This window comes from Solanum lycopersicum, chromosome 3 (assembly GCF_036512215.1).
Source record: "Solanum lycopersicum chromosome 3, SLM_r2.1".
Classification (NCBI taxonomy): domain Eukaryota; kingdom Viridiplantae; phylum Streptophyta; class Magnoliopsida; order Solanales; family Solanaceae; genus Solanum; species Solanum lycopersicum.
Genome location: NC_090802.1, coordinates 54,815,730 through 54,834,675, shown reverse-complemented (window position 1 = coordinate 54,834,675; position 18,946 = coordinate 54,815,730). Strand labels below are relative to the sequence as shown.

General features: G+C 33.7%; 1 protein-coding gene and 1 long non-coding RNA gene across 3 annotated transcripts; both read right to left on the bottom strand.

The window, feature by feature from the left end:
* Positions 1-1,133: 1,133 nt before the first annotated feature.
* Positions 1,134-8,099, bottom strand: LOC138347278 (uncharacterized). 2 transcript variants are annotated; one of them, XR_011220064.1, is made up of 3 exons: positions 7,792-8,099; positions 7,435-7,691; positions 1,134-1,411 (listed from the first exon to the last, which is right to left on the bottom strand). It is a non-coding gene; the product is annotated as an uncharacterized lncRNA (long non-coding RNA). The 2 variants fall into 2 exon arrangements; XR_011220063.1 differs by lacking the exons at positions 7,435-7,691; positions 7,792-8,099 and adding an exon at positions 3,572-3,783.
* A 2,733-nt stretch (positions 8,100-10,832) lies between these two features.
* LOC101263092 (protein yippee-like) lies at positions 10,833-16,188 on the bottom strand. The gene is made up of 5 exons (XM_026030003.2): positions 15,911-16,188; positions 15,005-15,048; positions 13,691-13,799; positions 13,548-13,603; positions 10,833-13,460 (listed from the first exon to the last, which is right to left on the bottom strand). Exons 1-5 carry the CDS (start codon positions 16,004-16,006, stop codon positions 13,376-13,378), a joined length of 390 nt encoding a protein of 129 aa, XP_025885788.2. The 5' UTR covers positions 16,007-16,188; the 3' UTR covers positions 10,833-13,375.
* Positions 16,189-18,946: the final 2,758 nt, after the last annotated feature.

The window sequence follows — 18,946 nt, the reverse complement described above, 5'->3', positions numbered from 1 at the left end:
CTACCTTGCTCTAGGCTCAAAAATTCATCTCTTTTCCTATCACTCAAAGTTCGGAGGATATACTTCTCCATGAACAAGCTAGAGAATGATGCCCAAGTCATAGGTGGTGCCTCTGTTGGTTGACACTCAACATGTGACCGCCACCACATTTTGGCGTTCCCTTGAAACTGATAAGTCACAAACTCAACACCAAACTGTTCTACTATACCCATCTTGTGTAGTAGCTCATGACAGTCAACTAGAAAATCGTAGGCCTCCTCAGATTCAGCACCCTTGAAGACTGGAGGTTTCAATTTCAAGAACTTACTGAAAAGTTCATGCTGATCATTTGTCATTATCGGCCCTGTAGTCAGACGAGAAAACGTGCCTATTTCCAATGACGCATCCATGCGGGGAGCCATAGTAGCCGCATGTTGTACCTCCGGAGCCTGAGGTGCTGGTGCAGAAAACACTGGAGGTGTCTGGCCTTGATCAGATAACCCGCTAAGATAAGCAAGAACCTGATTGATCATTTATGGGGTAGGTTGGGGTGGCAATTCCTCATTCTGCACTTGTTCATTCTCCTCATGCACCCCTTCTCTTACTACTTCCTCAGTCGGTGGAGGAGTCACCGCCCTAGTATCAGAAGGGCTAGGTGCTCGTCCTCTTCCTCTAGAGGACGTCCTCCCACGACCTCTACCACGACCTCTTGCCGCTACTCTTCCTCGAGCTACAGCCCCAGTGGCTGGCTCAAACGCTTCTTGTCTTGCTGATGTTGGTGTTGGCGCAGTCGTTGCTCTAGTTCTAACCATCCGCGAATAGAGTGAAGATGGTCAGATACCAATTTGTATCACCTAGATACCAATTGGATCCAAGTAATAGCACGAAAGAAAGAAAGAATGGAATTTTCCTAAAGTCTTATAGCCTCTCAAAGAAAAGTAAAGGTGTCCCCCTACCGTTTCTTAAGACTCTACTAGACTCGTTCTTGTGTGATGAGACCAACGAACCTAATGCTCTGATACCAAGTTTGTCACCACCCAAATCGAGCCGTGACTGACACCCATATTTATCCTCCTATGTGAGCGAACCAACCAGTCTAAACCCCATCATTTCAAACATAATGAACTAAATACATTGCGGAAGACTTAAACTCATTAATAAAAATCAATTAAATAACTTCTGAAAGCTCAACAACTATTATTATTCCCAAAATCTGGAAGTCATCATCACAAGAACATTTATCCTCAAATTACTAATCTAAGAGTATCTAAGAAGCTAAAACACATAAAAAGCTAGTCCATGCCGGAACTTCAAGGCATCAAGACATGAAGAGGAAGATCCAGTCCAAGCTAGAAGCATTAGCTCACCCTGAAATCCGGTGTAATGAAGACTGGCTAGAGTTGCGGTTGAGTTGAAGACGACGGCACGTTTGCTGCACTCCACAAATAACAAGGAAAGAAACATACAAGTAGGGGTCAGTACAAAACACGGGTACAGAGTAGATATCATCGGCCAACTCAAATAGAAAACAATATGCATCAAATAATATCATAAATCAACTACAATACTCAATCTGTAGCAACAACATGTACAAGAATCTTTGATAAATAACGTCAAGTACACTCATGAGGATTCAAGCCTCCATATCATACTCATTTGGGAATTAGGTTCATTAGATTGAGTATATTAACATCTTTCAAGATTCATCACCTTTATTCTTGTGTCGGTATGTGACACTCCGCTCCCTTACTACTATGTGTCGGAACGTGACACTTTGATCCCCTAGTTCTACGTCTCGGTTCGTGACACGCGATCCCCTAATTCTACGTGTCGGTTCGTGACACCCGATCCCCTAATTCTACGTGTCGGTTCATGACACCCGATCCCCTAATTCTACGTGTCGGTTCGTGACACCCGATCTCCTAATTCTATATGTCGGTTCGTGACACTCGATCCCCTAATTCTACGTGTCGGTTCGTGACACCCGATCCCCTAATTCTACATGTCGGTTCGTGACACCCGATCCCCTACTTCTACGTGTCGGTTCGTGACACCCGATCCCCTAATTCTACGTGTCGGTTCGTGACACCCGATCCACTAATCTCATTCTATTAATTCATCAAGCCTTCTTTTATACCAAGGCATCATCAATCTCATTACTTTAGTTCATCAAGCCTTCTTTTATACCAAGGCATCATCAATATCACAACTTTAGTTCATCAAGCCTTCTTTTATACCAAGGCATCATCATTAACAAGGGGTTTTCAAGATTTGGGATTCAATGGCTTCATCATGCTTATTTCATCACAATTATATAATCACATTCATGCATGCATACAATTAAGCATATAGAAGACTTTACAATACAACCCAACGCATATCATTCGCTATTAAGAGTTGACTACGAATAGTATAAAAACCATAACCTACCTCCACCGAAGATTCGTGAGCAAGCAAGCAATTTCCCCAAAGCTTTGCTGTCCTCAATGTTTCTCTCTCTCTTGATCGTACGTTTCTCCCTCTCTCTGTTCTTTTCTCTTTTTCTTATTCAAACCCTCTTTCTTTTACCCTAATTAGCATATAATTAAGTATAAAAGATGGTGAATTAACCCATTAATTAATTCGAGGTTATCTCTTTTAACCCTCAAGTAGTTAAATTATTAACATTAACCCACTAAATTTATAATTATAGCAGGAATAGTCCAAAACATCCCTTAAAAAATTTAAAGAAATCCGACCTCGCCTGGGATTATGCAGCCTGTGACGGGCCGTCGTGCCTGCGACGGTCCGTCCTGCTGCTCCATCACAGAGTTCAGAGACTCAATTCTCTGAAGAGTCTGTGACGGTCCGTCACTCCTGTGACAGTCCGTCCTGCCATTCCGTTACGAAGTTCAGAGAGTCGATTTCAGTACCCATTTTTCCGAATTTCTATGTGTTTTGAAACGAGGCCCCCTAGACAGTACGTCGTGCCCATGACGGTCCGTCGTGGGTTCCGTCATCTCAGCCTGTTTTTCCAGAAATAAAATCTGCTGCTCAAAACGACTAAAGAGGTCGTTTACATCAGGACCTGATCAACGGACATGGCATAACAATAATAGTTTGAATATTCAAGCAACTAGCACACAACCATGGAACAAATGGAAATGTCAATCAAGTATACTCCAAATATCAGACTCAACAAACAACTCCTCTAATTCTGAACTGGATTAAGCAGAAATTTTATATGGTATGCTATCAGCACTAAATAACTACTTTTTTTAAGTTCACAAACAATCATCATACAATCCCCTTTTACTCCAAAATAAGCAACTCCACAAAAACCAGTTCTTTGATTCTAAAAACCCATCTCCTTTAGGGTAAAATTTACTCAATCTAAGACATTCTTCGCTCACATAACTGATTTAAATTAGTCAATTTTTATATACATCTAAAATTACTGAAACAGACCAACAACAATCCCTAACAAGTTCTAGAAACAAAACTATCGATCAAGCCAAAGATAGTATTTTTATAACGAAACAAATCAAAATCAAAATTAAATTTCAAGAAATCACAACAACGGAGTGATCAAACAGAAAAGATGGAGTTAAACCTTGGAAACAATGTTTTCAGAAAGGGCAAGATGAGTTCCACAGTGCTTGCAACTGTAGATGTTGCCTTCAAGAGTCAACACAAATAATCTCCCCATCAAAGATTTTTGAAATCACAAGAAAATTGAAGAACGAAAATGGAAAAGGAGTTATCCAAAAAGGGGTTATACTTTATGCTTCGGCTGGAAGATATTAGTAAGTAACATCAAGAAAGGAAAAGGACTCAAAATGGCTGTCACATGTTAATGGGACCTACTTTTCACTTTTATTTTGTTTCATTTCATTTCCTTTTCTCTTCTATTTTAATCTTTTCGTTTTACTTTTACTGATCTCCTCCCAATTCTTTCTTGCTTTGTTCTATTTGTTAATATTTCCTCCGTTCGATATTGTTTGTCATGTTTTTTATTGTTAGAGTCAAATTAAAAATTTTTTGACAAACATTTTAAGATGTATCTTTTTATTATATTAATATGCAAAAAAATAGTATTTATAGTACTTTTCATATAATTTTAGAATATCTAATTTTTTGTTTAAAATATAGAATTAATGTGATCTAATTTACCTTTTGAAAATAAGTCAATTGACTTTCGATAAGCGCAAAATGACAAACAATTTCGGACAAAGGGAGTAACATTTAACAAATTTTTATTTTTGTATTGATTTTTTCCATCCGACATCTGCATTAAAATTTAAAATTTAAAATTGTGTAAGGCTTTATTTGAAGAGATATACAATCTATCAAGAATTATTTTCATATTCAAAATTTGAACTCGAGACTTCTAATTAAGTAGAAAATAATATCGTCCTCTAAACCATCATATGTTTGAGGAAAAACCAAAATGAGTGCGTAGAAATATTTACATTTAATTTTTTGGATGAGTTTTAAGAAATTGCTCGTTTGGATGCACTCCCAAAGGATTTAGAGAATTCTAAGGTTGCTTCTGATTCAAATATAAATACAAGTCAGCATCGCGTTTGGAAGAGAAAAAATAAAGGGATAGGAGGGTCAGATTCAAAAGTAGGAGGAAGTTTCATCATTTCTCACATACAAAGTTGGATTTCGCACGATTTAATGGCTAAGAGGACCCTTTGGGATGGTTGAACAGATGTGAACACTTCTTTCGACACCAACAAAATCCAGAAGAAGAAAGGGTTGGACTTGCTTCATTTCATTTAGAAGGCAATGCACAACTTTGGTTTCTTCAACTAGAGGTAGATATTTCTCAACCATCTTGGGATGAATTAAAACGTCAATGTAACATTCGCTTTGTGCCACCAATTAGAAGTAAAAAATTGGGAGAATTTGCTGTATTATGCCAGATAGGGTGTGCGAAAATTACCAAGGAAAGTTTGAGAAATTAATTCTACGGGTTGGTACACTCACTCAGTCGCAAAAAATTGAACTTTTTATCAGTGATCTAGCTGATTATATAACAATTGAGGTTGAGTTGCATAACAACCAGATTTGGCTATGGCCATGAGTTTATCTCGACTTTATGGACGCAAGGAACAACCTCTTTGTTCACAATCGTTAGATGATTTCCAAATCCAAAACAACAAGTTTCTCACCTCAACAACATGTCAGATTTCTGAAGAAACTGAACAGTTCTGAAATGGTGGAGAGGCAACTTAAGGGACTTTGTTTCAATTGTGATGAAACCATTCACCTGAGGTCAACAATGCAAGAAATTATTCTGGATTGTCTTTATAGACGAAGTCAATCAAAGACACCAGATTTCTCACCGCATTTAGCGCTTGAGGACAAGCGCGATTTGAAGTAAGAGAGTAATTTTTTCACTCATTAGTCATCCAATAGTTACAACATTAGTTATTTCATTTTAGTAGTAGTCATTTCCTTTTAGTAGTAGTCATTTTCCTTTAATAGTGCAGTTTTTCATTCCAGTAATGTTAGGAAGTCATGTCCTAATTTATTGGAGTAGTTATCTCTTTTAAGTATTGTATTTAAACTATTTGTTTGTCTTAGCAAATGTAAGAAAAAAAGTCATTTAAGTTTTTGAGTACTGTAACTCGAGAGATTGCAGGTTCTCTATTAACGAACCAACATCAATGGTCATAAGAAGAAAACTTTTTATGTTGCAGCATCCTATAACTAGATCCATATTAGGGACCATAACATATTATCTCCATCTTTTTGGGTGAAAGCACAGAGAAAAATGACATTGCTGAAAAATTAACAAGGTAAACTTGTGTAGGTAAGATAATTCAAGCAAACTTGTCCATCAATATTTGAGTTAATTTCTGAGATGGTCACTCAACTAATTGTTATTATTCTCATCTTCTTGTGTGAAGGCATAGAGAAAAAAGACATCGCCAAAAAATTAACAAGGTAAATTTTCCATTTGCTATCAAAAGTAACATCCCTTTTGAAGCCAAGTCCATGTAAAATAAACCCTGGAGTCCCCTTCCACTTAAGTGGTGTATTCTCTCCTTATCGAGTCTATGAAAAGAGATATATCCTTAAGCAAGATGGAAGATCAATTTCCTTCAGAGTTCTAAAAAGATCAATACTACTTTCTTGTTGAAAAAATTGGAATAAAGAAGAAATGGTTACCATTTGAGAAATCTCATCAATACTTCCCTAAAGAATTTATAAGACTTAAGTTATAGATGACACCTTAAAGTTGTCCGCATATTTCATTTGGACACCTCAACTATGACATGTACCTATTGAACACTTATTCCAACTTGAATTAGAACCATCTAAGCATTTTTTTGACAATCAGCTAAAAGTATAAAAAGAGTGTAATACATTCATGGTGACGTGGCAAATTCACCAATAAACAACATACATGTGGCATTTTGAATCAAAATAGCAACAAAATATTGTGAAAAGAAAAGGAAAAATTGTTTTTAGGTTTTTCCACACCTACCATTAGCTCTTCAATTTTCTTTTTTCAAAATGCCATCGTACAACCACTATTGTTGTCGCCACCATCACCTTCTTTCAAACCGATCCTTCTTCAATTTTTCATTTATTTCCTCTTTGTTTCAGCTTTACATTTTTTTTAAGTGAAGTCAACAGTTAATGGTGTAATTGAGTTAATTTAATGTAAATGATTTCAATTATGAAAAAGGGAGGTCAACAATTAATCTTCTTTTCTTGTACTTCTTTTATAAAAATGGTTGATCATTAAATAAATTAAAAAAAAATCTAACAGTCCACTTCCTATCTACTCATCAACTGTCGATCATTGTTTTTTTTTTGTTCTTCTTTTTTACTATAAATCAACAATGACAAGTTTAGATTCAAGCAATTTTAGTCTGGCAAAATAACAACCAAGCGGCAGCTTTAATGGTAAAAGTGGTGGTGGTTGCTCAATAGAGGAGAAAGGAATGAATGTGATGGCAATAATAATGACAAATTTGGAAACATAAAATGATCATTAATGTATAGGAGATAAGTGACTAGAAAAAAAGAATGAAAGAAGGAGAGAGTATGATTAACAATGGTGGTCGCCGGAAAAGTGACGTGAAAAACACAAGGAAGAAGAAAGAGGATTATTTATTTTTTTTTAAAAAAAGTTTCTAATTAGAGCTTTCACGCGCTCATCAAATGTGAACACACTTAAAATGCCACATAGGAAAAAAATGGCTCAAGAGGTATCAATTCAAAGTTCTAGAGGTGTTCAATAGATAAAAGCTTTAATTAAGGTGTCTAAGTGAATTATGCGGACAACTTTAAGGGGCTGCTTATGACTTAAGCCAATTTATAAACTACATAGTGAAAAAGATTAAATTGGATAAATAAACTTATGATGTCAAAAATCAACATAAGCAGCTAAAAGAAACAATTAAACAACTCAAAAAATCACATACTTGGAAAGGAGAAGAAGAAACAAATTACCAATCGTAATTCGTTGTATCATTGTCAACATTAAAGAACTCATCCGTATGAGTCTTCTGCAGGGGTGCAGCTGATTCAATATTAAATACAGGTGAACTACCACTTTTTCATCCTGCAATAACATAGGATTGAAAAAAAATTACATACATGAACTTTAGGTTATGAAGTTGAAATCACTAATTTCTCACTAGTTGGACACATTTATATGATGTCCATAAAGACTCAAAATGTTTTTGGAACTTGCAGTTGAAATGCACCTACAAAAAAACAACTTCAACTTTAAATTTATTCTTTATGCTGTCAATTTGAACAAAGAAAGGTCAATAAATGGAAGAAGAACCAAAAAAAAAAACGTACCAAGGGGATCAAATTCATTGAATTTTTGAAGAAATCGATCATTATTTCTGCCATTTCCCCTTCTTCGCATTTCTAGAAACAATGATAGTTCCTCATCTGAACTACTAATACTCCCCATTAGAGGATGTCTCTCCCTGTGCCCTGGCCCAGTAAGATGTTACTCCCTTTGTTTCATTTTTTATGATCAACTCTTTTAAACGCTTTAAAACAAGAAGAAAATAATTCTTAATAAAATAGATATAAATAAATTGGTATTAAGATTAAACGAGAGTATATGGATATATTAGCATAATAATGAAAGTTGTCTAGTTTCTGAAACATTTAAAATGGTAATATATAAAATTGTAAAAGAATGGAGTAACAAGTGCTTTATTTTTTATAAAGTTATATATGTGCTTCATCCAAGAAGTCGACTATAGACTATCTTGTATCATCATTTCCTCAAAGGCCAACACGTACCTGGCCCAGCATGGAGAGACGATTCCTTTTAAGCTATGCTTCACACATTGACGACTCCACTTGTCATGGTTGAAATCAAAGTGATGTACATATAAAAAGTATTTAGAAGTGAGAACATGTATGTACTAAAAGTTTAATTAATTTAAAAAATAAAGTAAGAAAGGTTTTCTTATAAATAGACTAACGAGACAAGATGCTAAAATAGATTGACATAGTTAACAAAAACATACATTGGGTGATTATTCTATCAAAGTTCATTAATTATCTTAGTACTATTTTTTTACATGACTTGAATGTGCTTTGTGAAATGTGAATCTTATTTAAAGATAATGTAACATTACACTAATCAATTTTCCCAATATAAAAGTTAGTGAATCATTGTAATTTGAAATTGATATTCATGCTTAACCCAAAAAATCTTAACTTTAAACAATTGGTCAGTTTTGATAACATTTAAAAATATAAAAGGCTTAATCGAAAGTACTTACAATAAACACATAATTACAAAAACAATAATATCTTCAAACAAAAATAAATGTAATTTTCAGAACTGAAATTTGAAAAGGGATAGAGATAGATTGTACACATACCATATCTGTATTTCATAGAGATGAAAAACTTATTTCCAATAAACATCAAACTTATAATAAAGCATATTTCAACAAATAGGAAAAAGAAAATTTGGGTAATTGAGAATTGTAGCAACAACAAGATAAATGAAAAAACATGATTAAGAATTAAAATCAATCTAGTAGTTTTGCTAGGACGCAAAAACCCCAAATAAAAAGCATGTATGAATAATTGAATAGGGAGTTACACATTATTTAGATAATCGAATAAGTTGCAAGAAAAATTCATATGATGGCAGAAAAATATACTCGACTTACAACAAATTCTTTGCTACCAGAACTAACTAAACTAAGATAGTATAAAAGAATAATAAAATATGTAAATACAAGTGAAACCAAATTAAAAATATGATTATAACTAGATATTGTTAAATACAAGTGAAACCAAATAAAAAATATGACTATGACTAGATTTTGTAAAAATGCTTGAGCATGATAGTAATTGAACTTTGAAAATGATTATTCATAAGTACTTAATAAACGTGAATAAATACAAAGACGGTAATACAAAACCTATCATTAACTACTTTATTTATGAATTTCATGGTAATAAAAATATCTCATATGGAACTTGGAACTTACTATCCTCTGCCAATAAGGCAAAGATTTTCTTCTATAAAAAGGATGATTCATGTGGATCAACATGAGAGTCCAACTACATTGTCATATATTTGAAAGAGGTTGACCTCCTTACTTATTTCATGTTACACTCCTTTTCCCGCCGAATCCCTTTTCTACTCAGTTCACTAACAGAAAATGCAATATAATGATAATAAAATTAAGCATATAACATTTTTTTAAGCATAAAAGTAGACAAAGATGGCTTAAAAAATATTTTGGCCTCGCAAATAAAAGAAGCTCGTGAAAAAAATGTGAATGAAGGATAAGATTGGGTGTCAACAATTATTCTTTCATTGGGATAAAACTTCAGTTGTTGTTATATGAAAGCCAAATATAAAGTAATTTTACCCGTAATTTTGGTATGACTTACTAAGGTCAACTATAACACTTCAAAAATATGAATTAGATTTGAGTCATTAAATTTCATTGCTTTGACTGAGCTATGCTAAAGCAAATGTAGATATAGTAAAAGCTAATATCTTTTCATGTTGAAATCAAAGAGCATTTAAAATATTAAATTTTGATCAATGAGGTATGACGAATACATGGACGGTAAATGTGACACATGGACCGTCCGCAGGTCCAATCATATGTGAGATTTAGAAGGTTATAAATTTTGAAGTGGAACTAAAGAATTTTCATATTTTTTTAAAACATATTAGGATGAAATTAAACATATATTGTTATAAAATTTTAATCTAAACAGAATGTTGTTTAACAAAAGTGATATTATAATTAAATGCTCATATTTAGGCTTGTTACTCGTAAGTCTTCAACATTGGACGACAGATAATCTTAAACACCCAGTGTGTATTTCCTTTTCCCTTAGGATCATTCATCCTCAATATATGACAACACGTTAATCATCTACTTTCTCAAACAGAGGTCTTGGGCATTTAAACTCACATAATTCTATGTTTTAAGAAAGTTTAATCAATTATTTAAAGACTATTTTATTAAATCAGAGGTTCACATGATCATATCAAACTCATTCATAAAGCTTCAACCCCATTAACTTCTCTTGAGCAGTTCATATGCTTAAAAAAATCATTTCCTCAAATTTATAATTAAGTCAGGGTTTATAATTCTATCCTAGTCGACTGAGTTTAACGGACTTAACTTGAAACTTGTTCATAATTAACCTGCCCAACATGTGCCATTAAAATAATAATTCTAGGTTTCAACGTGTAAAATCCTATGAAGAGCATATCTTTAAATTCAGGGAGGACATCGAAGTCTGGAAGGAACAAATGAATGAACCAAAAACACTTACCTCAAGAGAGAAAATCACAAAGTCTTAGAAAATAATCCTCTAGGGTTATCTGGTAAGAAATTTACGTTATAATTAAATCTGAATGAAACTAGCTTAAAAACACGAGTTACTGTTTCCCGACCTTCACTATAGCGAAACTTCGCTACCTTCTCTATGTAGCATTCCTTCGTTATAGCAATCTCGCTATTTAAAGAAGTGTTCGTTATAGGGAAGCACAAGCTGAATTTCACACTCGATTTTCCATTTTAAGATTTCTACCAACTCTTAACCCACGGAGATCTACACAAGGGTACTATCGCCTAAACAATCATAACGATGGAAAAAGTCGTTACGTATTTGCTTAATAATCTTAATTGTAGTCAAATAGTTGTTATATACTGAAACTTCGTTGAGGTAGAGTTTTATCTATTGAGGATAGTGAGTATGTTATTTAATGCAAATTGTCATATTTTGTTGATAAAACAATAAAGTCATGAATGTCAGACAAAATGATAGTCAGTTTTGGACATCATTCTGGTTTCATTATTTTCATTTGGACAAAACTTCACACTTTTATCTGAATTGTGACCGTATGAAAGGTAATCAGATATCTTTGCCCAATAATTTCTTATCGTGTACAAAGTGTGCAAAAAGGTTGAAATTAAGAAAAAATTAAAATATCAAATTTAGATCATTGAGGTATGACATATATTCAGACTGTACATGTGAAACGAGAAAGGTCTACATGTCTTATCATATATGAGGTTAAGAAGATAGAAAGTTTCAAGTGGAACTAAAGAATATTCATAAATTTATAGGAATTTTAGGCTTGCTAGTGAGGGTTACCTATCCTACTTGATTTGCGAGCTATTGCATAAGAGGGAGGGTTTTACCCTGTGCGCACCCAAAGGATAGCGGTTGTGGGTTTCCCTTGTCATCAAAAAAGAAATATTGAACAAAAGTCGTGTTGTAATAAAACTCTCATATTTAGACTTATTACTCGTAAGTTTTCAACATGAGACGACAGACAATAATAAAAATCTCATATTTAGACTCATCACCCGTAAGTTCTCAACATGAAACGACGAACAATCTTACCCTTAAGAGTATTCATTCTCAAAATATGACAACACATTAATCATATTCTTTCTCAAACAAAAGTCTTGAGTATTCAAACTCACATAATTTTACCTTTAGAAGGTTCAACCAATTATTTAAAGATGATTTTATCTAATAGGAAGTATGCATGATCATAACGAAGTTGTGAAGTTTCGCTACGGAGAAGGTCGAAAAACAGTAACTCGCGTCTTTATGTTATTTTTTGTCCGTACTTAGTCATAATGTAAAATATCTGACCAAAGAACCCCAGAGACGATTTTCTAAGACTTGGGGTTTTTCTCTATTGAGGTAAGTGTCTTCCGTTCATTCGTTTCTTCCATATTTTGGTTTACTCCTAGAACTAAAAAGAATATCCATAGGATTTCATCCATTGAAACCTAGGGTTATTATTTTAGATGGCACAACATGTGGGGCAAGTTAATTATGAATGATCTTCAATTCTAGTCCGTTAAATCTTGCCTTTCTAGTATAGATTTATGAACCTAGCCTACCTAGAAACCCTATAAAATTGATTCTTTAAGCGTTTGAATTGCTCAAAGAAATTAATGAGGTATAAATAGTTATCTAGTTATTACAAAGAAAGTGTCCACTATAGTGAAACAGAAGAAAATTTTCATACTCGATTTTCCATTTCCGAATTTCTACCACACTCTTGACTCACAGAGATCTACACAAGGGTACTATCGCCCTGAACAACTATAATGGCATAATAGGTCGTTACAAATCTGCTGAATAACCTTAAATTTCTTCCCACTCTTGTCATATTTTTGTTGATAAAACAACAAACCCATGATTGTCAGGCAAAATGTTAGCTAGTTATGGTCATCATTCTGTTTACATCTGGACAAAACATCACACCATACTAGACCAGTTTTACTTCTATGACCTCTACGAAGTTTTGATGTGATTATGGGGGTAAGGTGCTAATTTTTTAAGCTTTTGTTGTCGCTAGAACTATGTAGTATGGTTCGGCAACTGCCTTGATAGAATATTGGGGCTTATGGAAAATCTAGGTAGACCAAAATGGTCTATGCGAGTCACTCAGGAAGGATATGGGATGGTTATGGAAAAGGGCAAACTAGACGGCAAATCAATTTATAGTCCTGGTTTTATTTCAAAAAGACATGTCCAGAATACTTTCTTGACTAATACCCTCATAAGTAATACCTACATAGCTAAACCCTACTTAAGGTAATACCTGCATAACTAATACCCACATAGCTTTATCTAGCTACCAAACAACAATGGAAAGATCGAAGCAATGAAAGCGGAGTGGTTGCTACTAGTAATGTATTGTCATTGCAAACAAATGCAGGCAGATGATCATGTTAGTTTGCTACAACACATGGCGGTTTCATTTTATCATACACAATAGAGGACAAGCTTAATGAAGTTGTAGTAGCTTAAGCTATTCAAGAATCCAATGGTCCATAAAGAACTAAATAATTGGGTGGTGAGTTAAAGAATGTACATTTTGGGATAGAATTTTTGTTCTCGATGGTTATCAAACATCATCAGCATCACTTCCTGCAACATGAATATCATGACTAGCCGAGTAATGGCTTCCATCAGGTCCAGAAATCTTAAACCTGTTGAGTATAAAAGAAAGTACCTCAGTGAGGACTTATGATATGTTCCTAACTCAATTCTAAAGAAAACTGAAGTAATCAACTGACCGCTCAAGCACTGATTTTCCTTCTTTGTACTTTTGGCTCATCTCATGGGCGGTCTCCTGAAAAGAATCGTCATATTAGGAACATCTAAAACTTCTAGCAACTGCCAAAAGACAATGTCTAGCATTTTATCACTCCATACTCACATATTTCCATCCAACATTTGACCCACAACAGATACAGAAAATGTCTGCCACAGTGTGCATACCAGTCATCATCATTCTATTTTCTATCTCACCAGAAGTGATATTCACCCTGTCAAAAGAAACACAAGGCGTATAGAATACACAGAACTACAAAGTGCATTATCATTTTGTATGTTTATGCTAAATGATAAAATTAAATGAAGAGGTTTGAGAAGAGCAGGACTCTTGAACAGGAGCAATCAAGTGGAGCATAATATATGCATTCAGCCATGTAACTATTGTAATGTTGCTACCAAGTGAAAAATAACTCAAGTCAAGTAAGAAATTACTCTATACATTGATGTGTTAATGTTTGTACTCCTGGAAATACATTCAAAAGTACACGATATAATAGTCGGGTAAAATCCCCACTAGGTTCTATAGTAATTCCAATAGATCAAATTCTGGTGCTAATTTTATTGTCAATGACACAAATATATGAAGATATACATAAAAAGTACCATGTCTTTAACAAACTAAACCTACAAGGTATAGCCTACCTTGTTCAACTTTTCATGTTCACTCAAATTTTCTAGGTTGGTCATGAGTTAAGACCTTCCGGAATAATAATGACTCAGAGCTGATAACAAAATCAGATCCTAAGAGCAATCTCTAAGACACAAATTTATTAAGATACAAATACAAAGTATTATGTCTTCAACAAATTAAACCTACAGGGTATAGCCTGCCTTGTACACAACTTTTCAGGTGCGCTCAAATACTCTAGGTTGGTTGTGACCTTCCATAATAAAAATTACTCGGAGCTAATAACAAAATCAAAGATCCTGAGAGCTACGTGACTCACGTAGAGTAAAAGCCAAATAATTTGTACATACTCCAGTTGCACTCAACTTTTGAAAACAAATCCTTTTTCATTTCAAATCTGAAAATTTTGGCTAACTACTACCAACATGAATTCTTCAACACTTCATCATTTTTCACTTTCTAGCTTAACAGTATCTTCCACACTAGTAAAAGAAGAGGTGGAAGTCAAATAAGAGGATTTATACGGTAGCTTTTTCATCTTTCTATAGCAGAGGTATGATAAGCTTCACTATCGTAATATCATTTTGTTCATCTAAACAAGCTACAAATAACTTATGTCCCATCAATGCCAAGAAAATCTTAACAACAATCAGATACTCTAACAAGAATAAAACCAACAGAAGTTGTAAGTTGCACTTGTGATTTTCATGTTGCAAGTTAAAAAATTGGACATGAGAAAATGTCACAAACATATATGATGATTGAATGTGCAGAATCAAATAGACTTACACCTTTCTGAAGAGATAAGCCTTCCCATGTCTGCACTGGAAAGACTGAAGGAAAGATTAGAAGGAAAACATAGAGTTAGATAACTTCATGACTCAGAATGAGTACAAACATTATTTAAGGGCTGAAACAAGCATGTAACATAAACTTCAATATAATTAATTGCAAAATCAACATTTCGCTCTATCCAAAAGCATATGAATTTTCTAAGAAACAGTAGTTTCAAAGCCGCAACACTTGAAAATGAGGTCTTATTTTATGCTATAGAAGTCATATGGAATTCTTCATAGAAAATCATGAATGCACATGACAATGAAATTAAGCAAAATGAAGAGACCAAGCAAGCACCGAATTGATAAAAATGTAGAAAATAGGTCAGGACCTGATCAACGGACTGGGCATAACAATAATAGTTTGAATATTCAAGCCACTAGCACACAACCATGGAACAAATGGAAAATGTCAATCAAGTATATTCCAAGTATCAGACTCAACAAACAGCTCCTCTAATTCAGAACTGGATTAAGCAGGAATTTTGTATGGTATGCTATCAGCAGTAAATAACTACTTTTTATAAGTTCACAAACAATCATCATTCAATCCTCTTTTACTCCAAAATCAGCAACTCCACAAAACCCAGTTCTGTGATGCTAAAAACCCCATCTCCTTTAGGGTAAAATTTACTCAATCTAAGACATTCTTCGCTCACATAACTGATTTAAATTAGCCAATTTTTATATACATCTAAAATTACTGTTACGGACCAACAACAATCCCTAACAAGTTCTAGAAACAAAACCACTGATCAAGCCAAAGATAGTATTTTTATAACGAAACAAATCAAAATCAAAATTAAATTTCAAGAAATCACAACAACAGAGTGATCAAACAGAAAAGATGGAGTTAAACCTTGGAAAGAATTTTTTCAGAAAGGGCAAGATGAGTTCCACAGTGCTTGCTGCTGTAGATGCTGCCTTCAAGAGTCAACACAAATAATCTCCCCATCAAAGATTTTTGAGATCACAAGACAATTAAAGAACGAAAATGCAAAAGGAGTTATCCAAAAAGGGGTAATAGGATATGTTTTGGCTGGAAGATATTAGTAAGTAACGTCAAGAAAGGAAAAGGACTCAAAATGGAAAAGATCAAAAATGATAAAAGAATAGGCCTCATTTGGTAGGAAGTAGTAGGAGGAATAGTCTTAGTACTAGTATTGTGATTGCTATTAAGTGAAAAATATTATTATGTGCGGGATATAATTACTGTCAGTTGTACGAAGCTTATTTGGCTGTCACATGTTATTGGGACCTACTTTTCACTTTTATTTTATTTTATTTCATTTCCTTTTCTCTTCTATTTTAATCTTTTCGTTTTACTTTTACTGATCTCCTCCCAATTCTTTCTTGCTTTGTTCTATTTGTTAATATTTCCTCTGTTCGATTTTTTTGTCATGTTTTTTATTGTTAGAGTCAAATTAAAATTTTTTTGACAAACATTTTAAGATGTATCTTTTTATTATATTAATATGCAAAAAAATAGTATTTATAGTACTTTTCATATAATTTTAGATTATCTAATTTTTCTGTTTAAAATATAGAATTAATGTGATCTAATTTACCTTTTGAAAATAAGTCAATTGACTTTCGATAAGCGCAAAATGACAAACAATTTCGGACAAAGGGAGTAACATTTAACAAATTTTTATTTTTGTATTGATTTTTTTCCATCCGACATCTGCATTAAAATTTAAAATTTAAAATTGTGTAAGGCTTTATTTGAAGAGATATACAACCTATCAAGAAGTATTTTCATATTCAAAATTTGAACTCGAGACTTCTAATTAAGTAGAAAATAATATCGTCCTCTAAACCATCATATGTTTGAGGAAAAACCAAAATGAGTGCGTAGAAATATTTACATTTAATTTTTTGGATGAGTTTTAAGAAATTGTTCGTTTGGATGCACTCCCAAAGGATTTAGAGAATTCTAAGGTTGCTTCTGATTCAAATATAAATACAAGTCAGCATCGCGTTTGGAAGAGAAAAAATAAAGGGATAGGAGGGTCAGATTCAAAAGTAGGAGGAAGTTTCATCATTTCTCACATACAAAGTTGGATTTCGCACGATTTAATGGCCAAGAGGACCCTTTGGGATGGTTGAACAGATGTGAACACTTCTTTCGACACCAACAAAATCCAGAAGAAGAAAAGGTTGGACTTGCTTCATTTCATTTAGAAGGCAATGCACAACTTTGGTTTCTTCAACTAGAGGTAGATATTTCTCAACCATCTTGGGATGAATTAAAACGTCAATGTAACATTCGCTTTGTGCCACCAATTAGAAGTAAAAAATTGGGAGAATTTGCTGAATTATGCCAGATAGGGTCTGCGAAAAATTACCAAGGAAAGTTTGAGAAATTAATTCTGCGGGTGTGTACACTCACTCAGTCGCAAAAAATTGAACTTTATATCAGTGGTCTAGCTGATTATATAACAATTGAGGTTGAGTTGCATAATCATCCAGATTTGGCTACAGCGATGAGTTTATCTCGACTTTATGAATGCAAGGAACAACTCGTTTGTTCACAATCGTTAGATGATTGCCAAATCCAAAACAACAAGTTTCTCACCAAAACATCATGTCAGATTTGTGAAGAAACTGAACAGTTCTGAAATGGAGGAGAGGAAACTTAAGGGACTTTGTTTCAATTGTTATGAAACCATTCACCTGAGGTCATCGATGCAAGAAATTATTCTGGATTGACTTTATAGACGAAGTCAATCCAAGACACAAGATTTCTCACCGCATTTAGCGCTTGAGGACAAGCGCGATTTGAAGAAAGAGAGTAATTTTATCATTCATTAGTCATCCAATAGTTACAACATTAGTTATTTCTTTTTAGCAGTAATCATTTCCTTTTAGTAGTAGTCATTTTCCTTTAATAGTGCAGTTTTTCATTCCAGTAATGTTAGGAAGTCATGTCCTAATTTATGGGAGTAGTTATCTCTTTTAAGTATTTTATTTAAAATATTTGTTTGTCTTAGGAAATGTAAGAAAAAAAGTCATTTAAGTTTTTGAGTACTGTAACTCGAGAGATTGCAGGTTCTCTATTAACGAACCAACATCAATGGTCATAAGAAGAAAACTTTTTATGTTGCAGCATCCCATAACTAGATCCATAATAGGGACCATAACATATTATCTCCATCTTTTTGGGTGAAAGCACAGAGAAAAATGACATTGCCGAAAAATTAACAAGGTAAACTTGTGTAGGTAAGATAATTCAAGCAAACTTGTGCATTAACATTTGAGTTAATTTCCGAGATGTTCACTTAACTAATTGTTATTATTCTCATCTTCTTGTGTGAAAGCATAGTGAAAAATGACATCGCCAAAAAATAAACAAGGTAAATATTCCATTTACTATCAAAAGAAACATCCCTTTTGAAGCCATGTCCATGTAGAATAACCCTGGACTCCCCTTCCACCCAAGTGGTGTATTCTCTCCTTATCGAGTCTAAGAAAAGAGATATATCCTTAAGCAAGACGGAAGATCAATGTCCTTAGGCATTCTAAAAAGATCAATACTACTTTCTTGTTGAAAAAATTGGAATAAAGAAGAAATGGTTACCATTTGAGAAATCAACTCATCAATACTTCCCTAAAGAATTTATAAGACTTAAGTTATAGATGACCCCTTAAAGTTGTCCGCATATTTCACTTGTAAACCTCAACTATGACATATACCTATTGAACACTTATTCCAACTTGAATTAGAACCATCTAAGATTTTTTTTGACAATCATCTAAAAGTATAAAAAGAGTGTAATACATTCATGGTGACGTGGCAAATTCACCTATAAAAAACATACATGTGCCATTTTGAATCCAAATAACAACTAAATATTATGAAAAGAAAAGGAAAAATTGTTTTTAGGTTATTTTT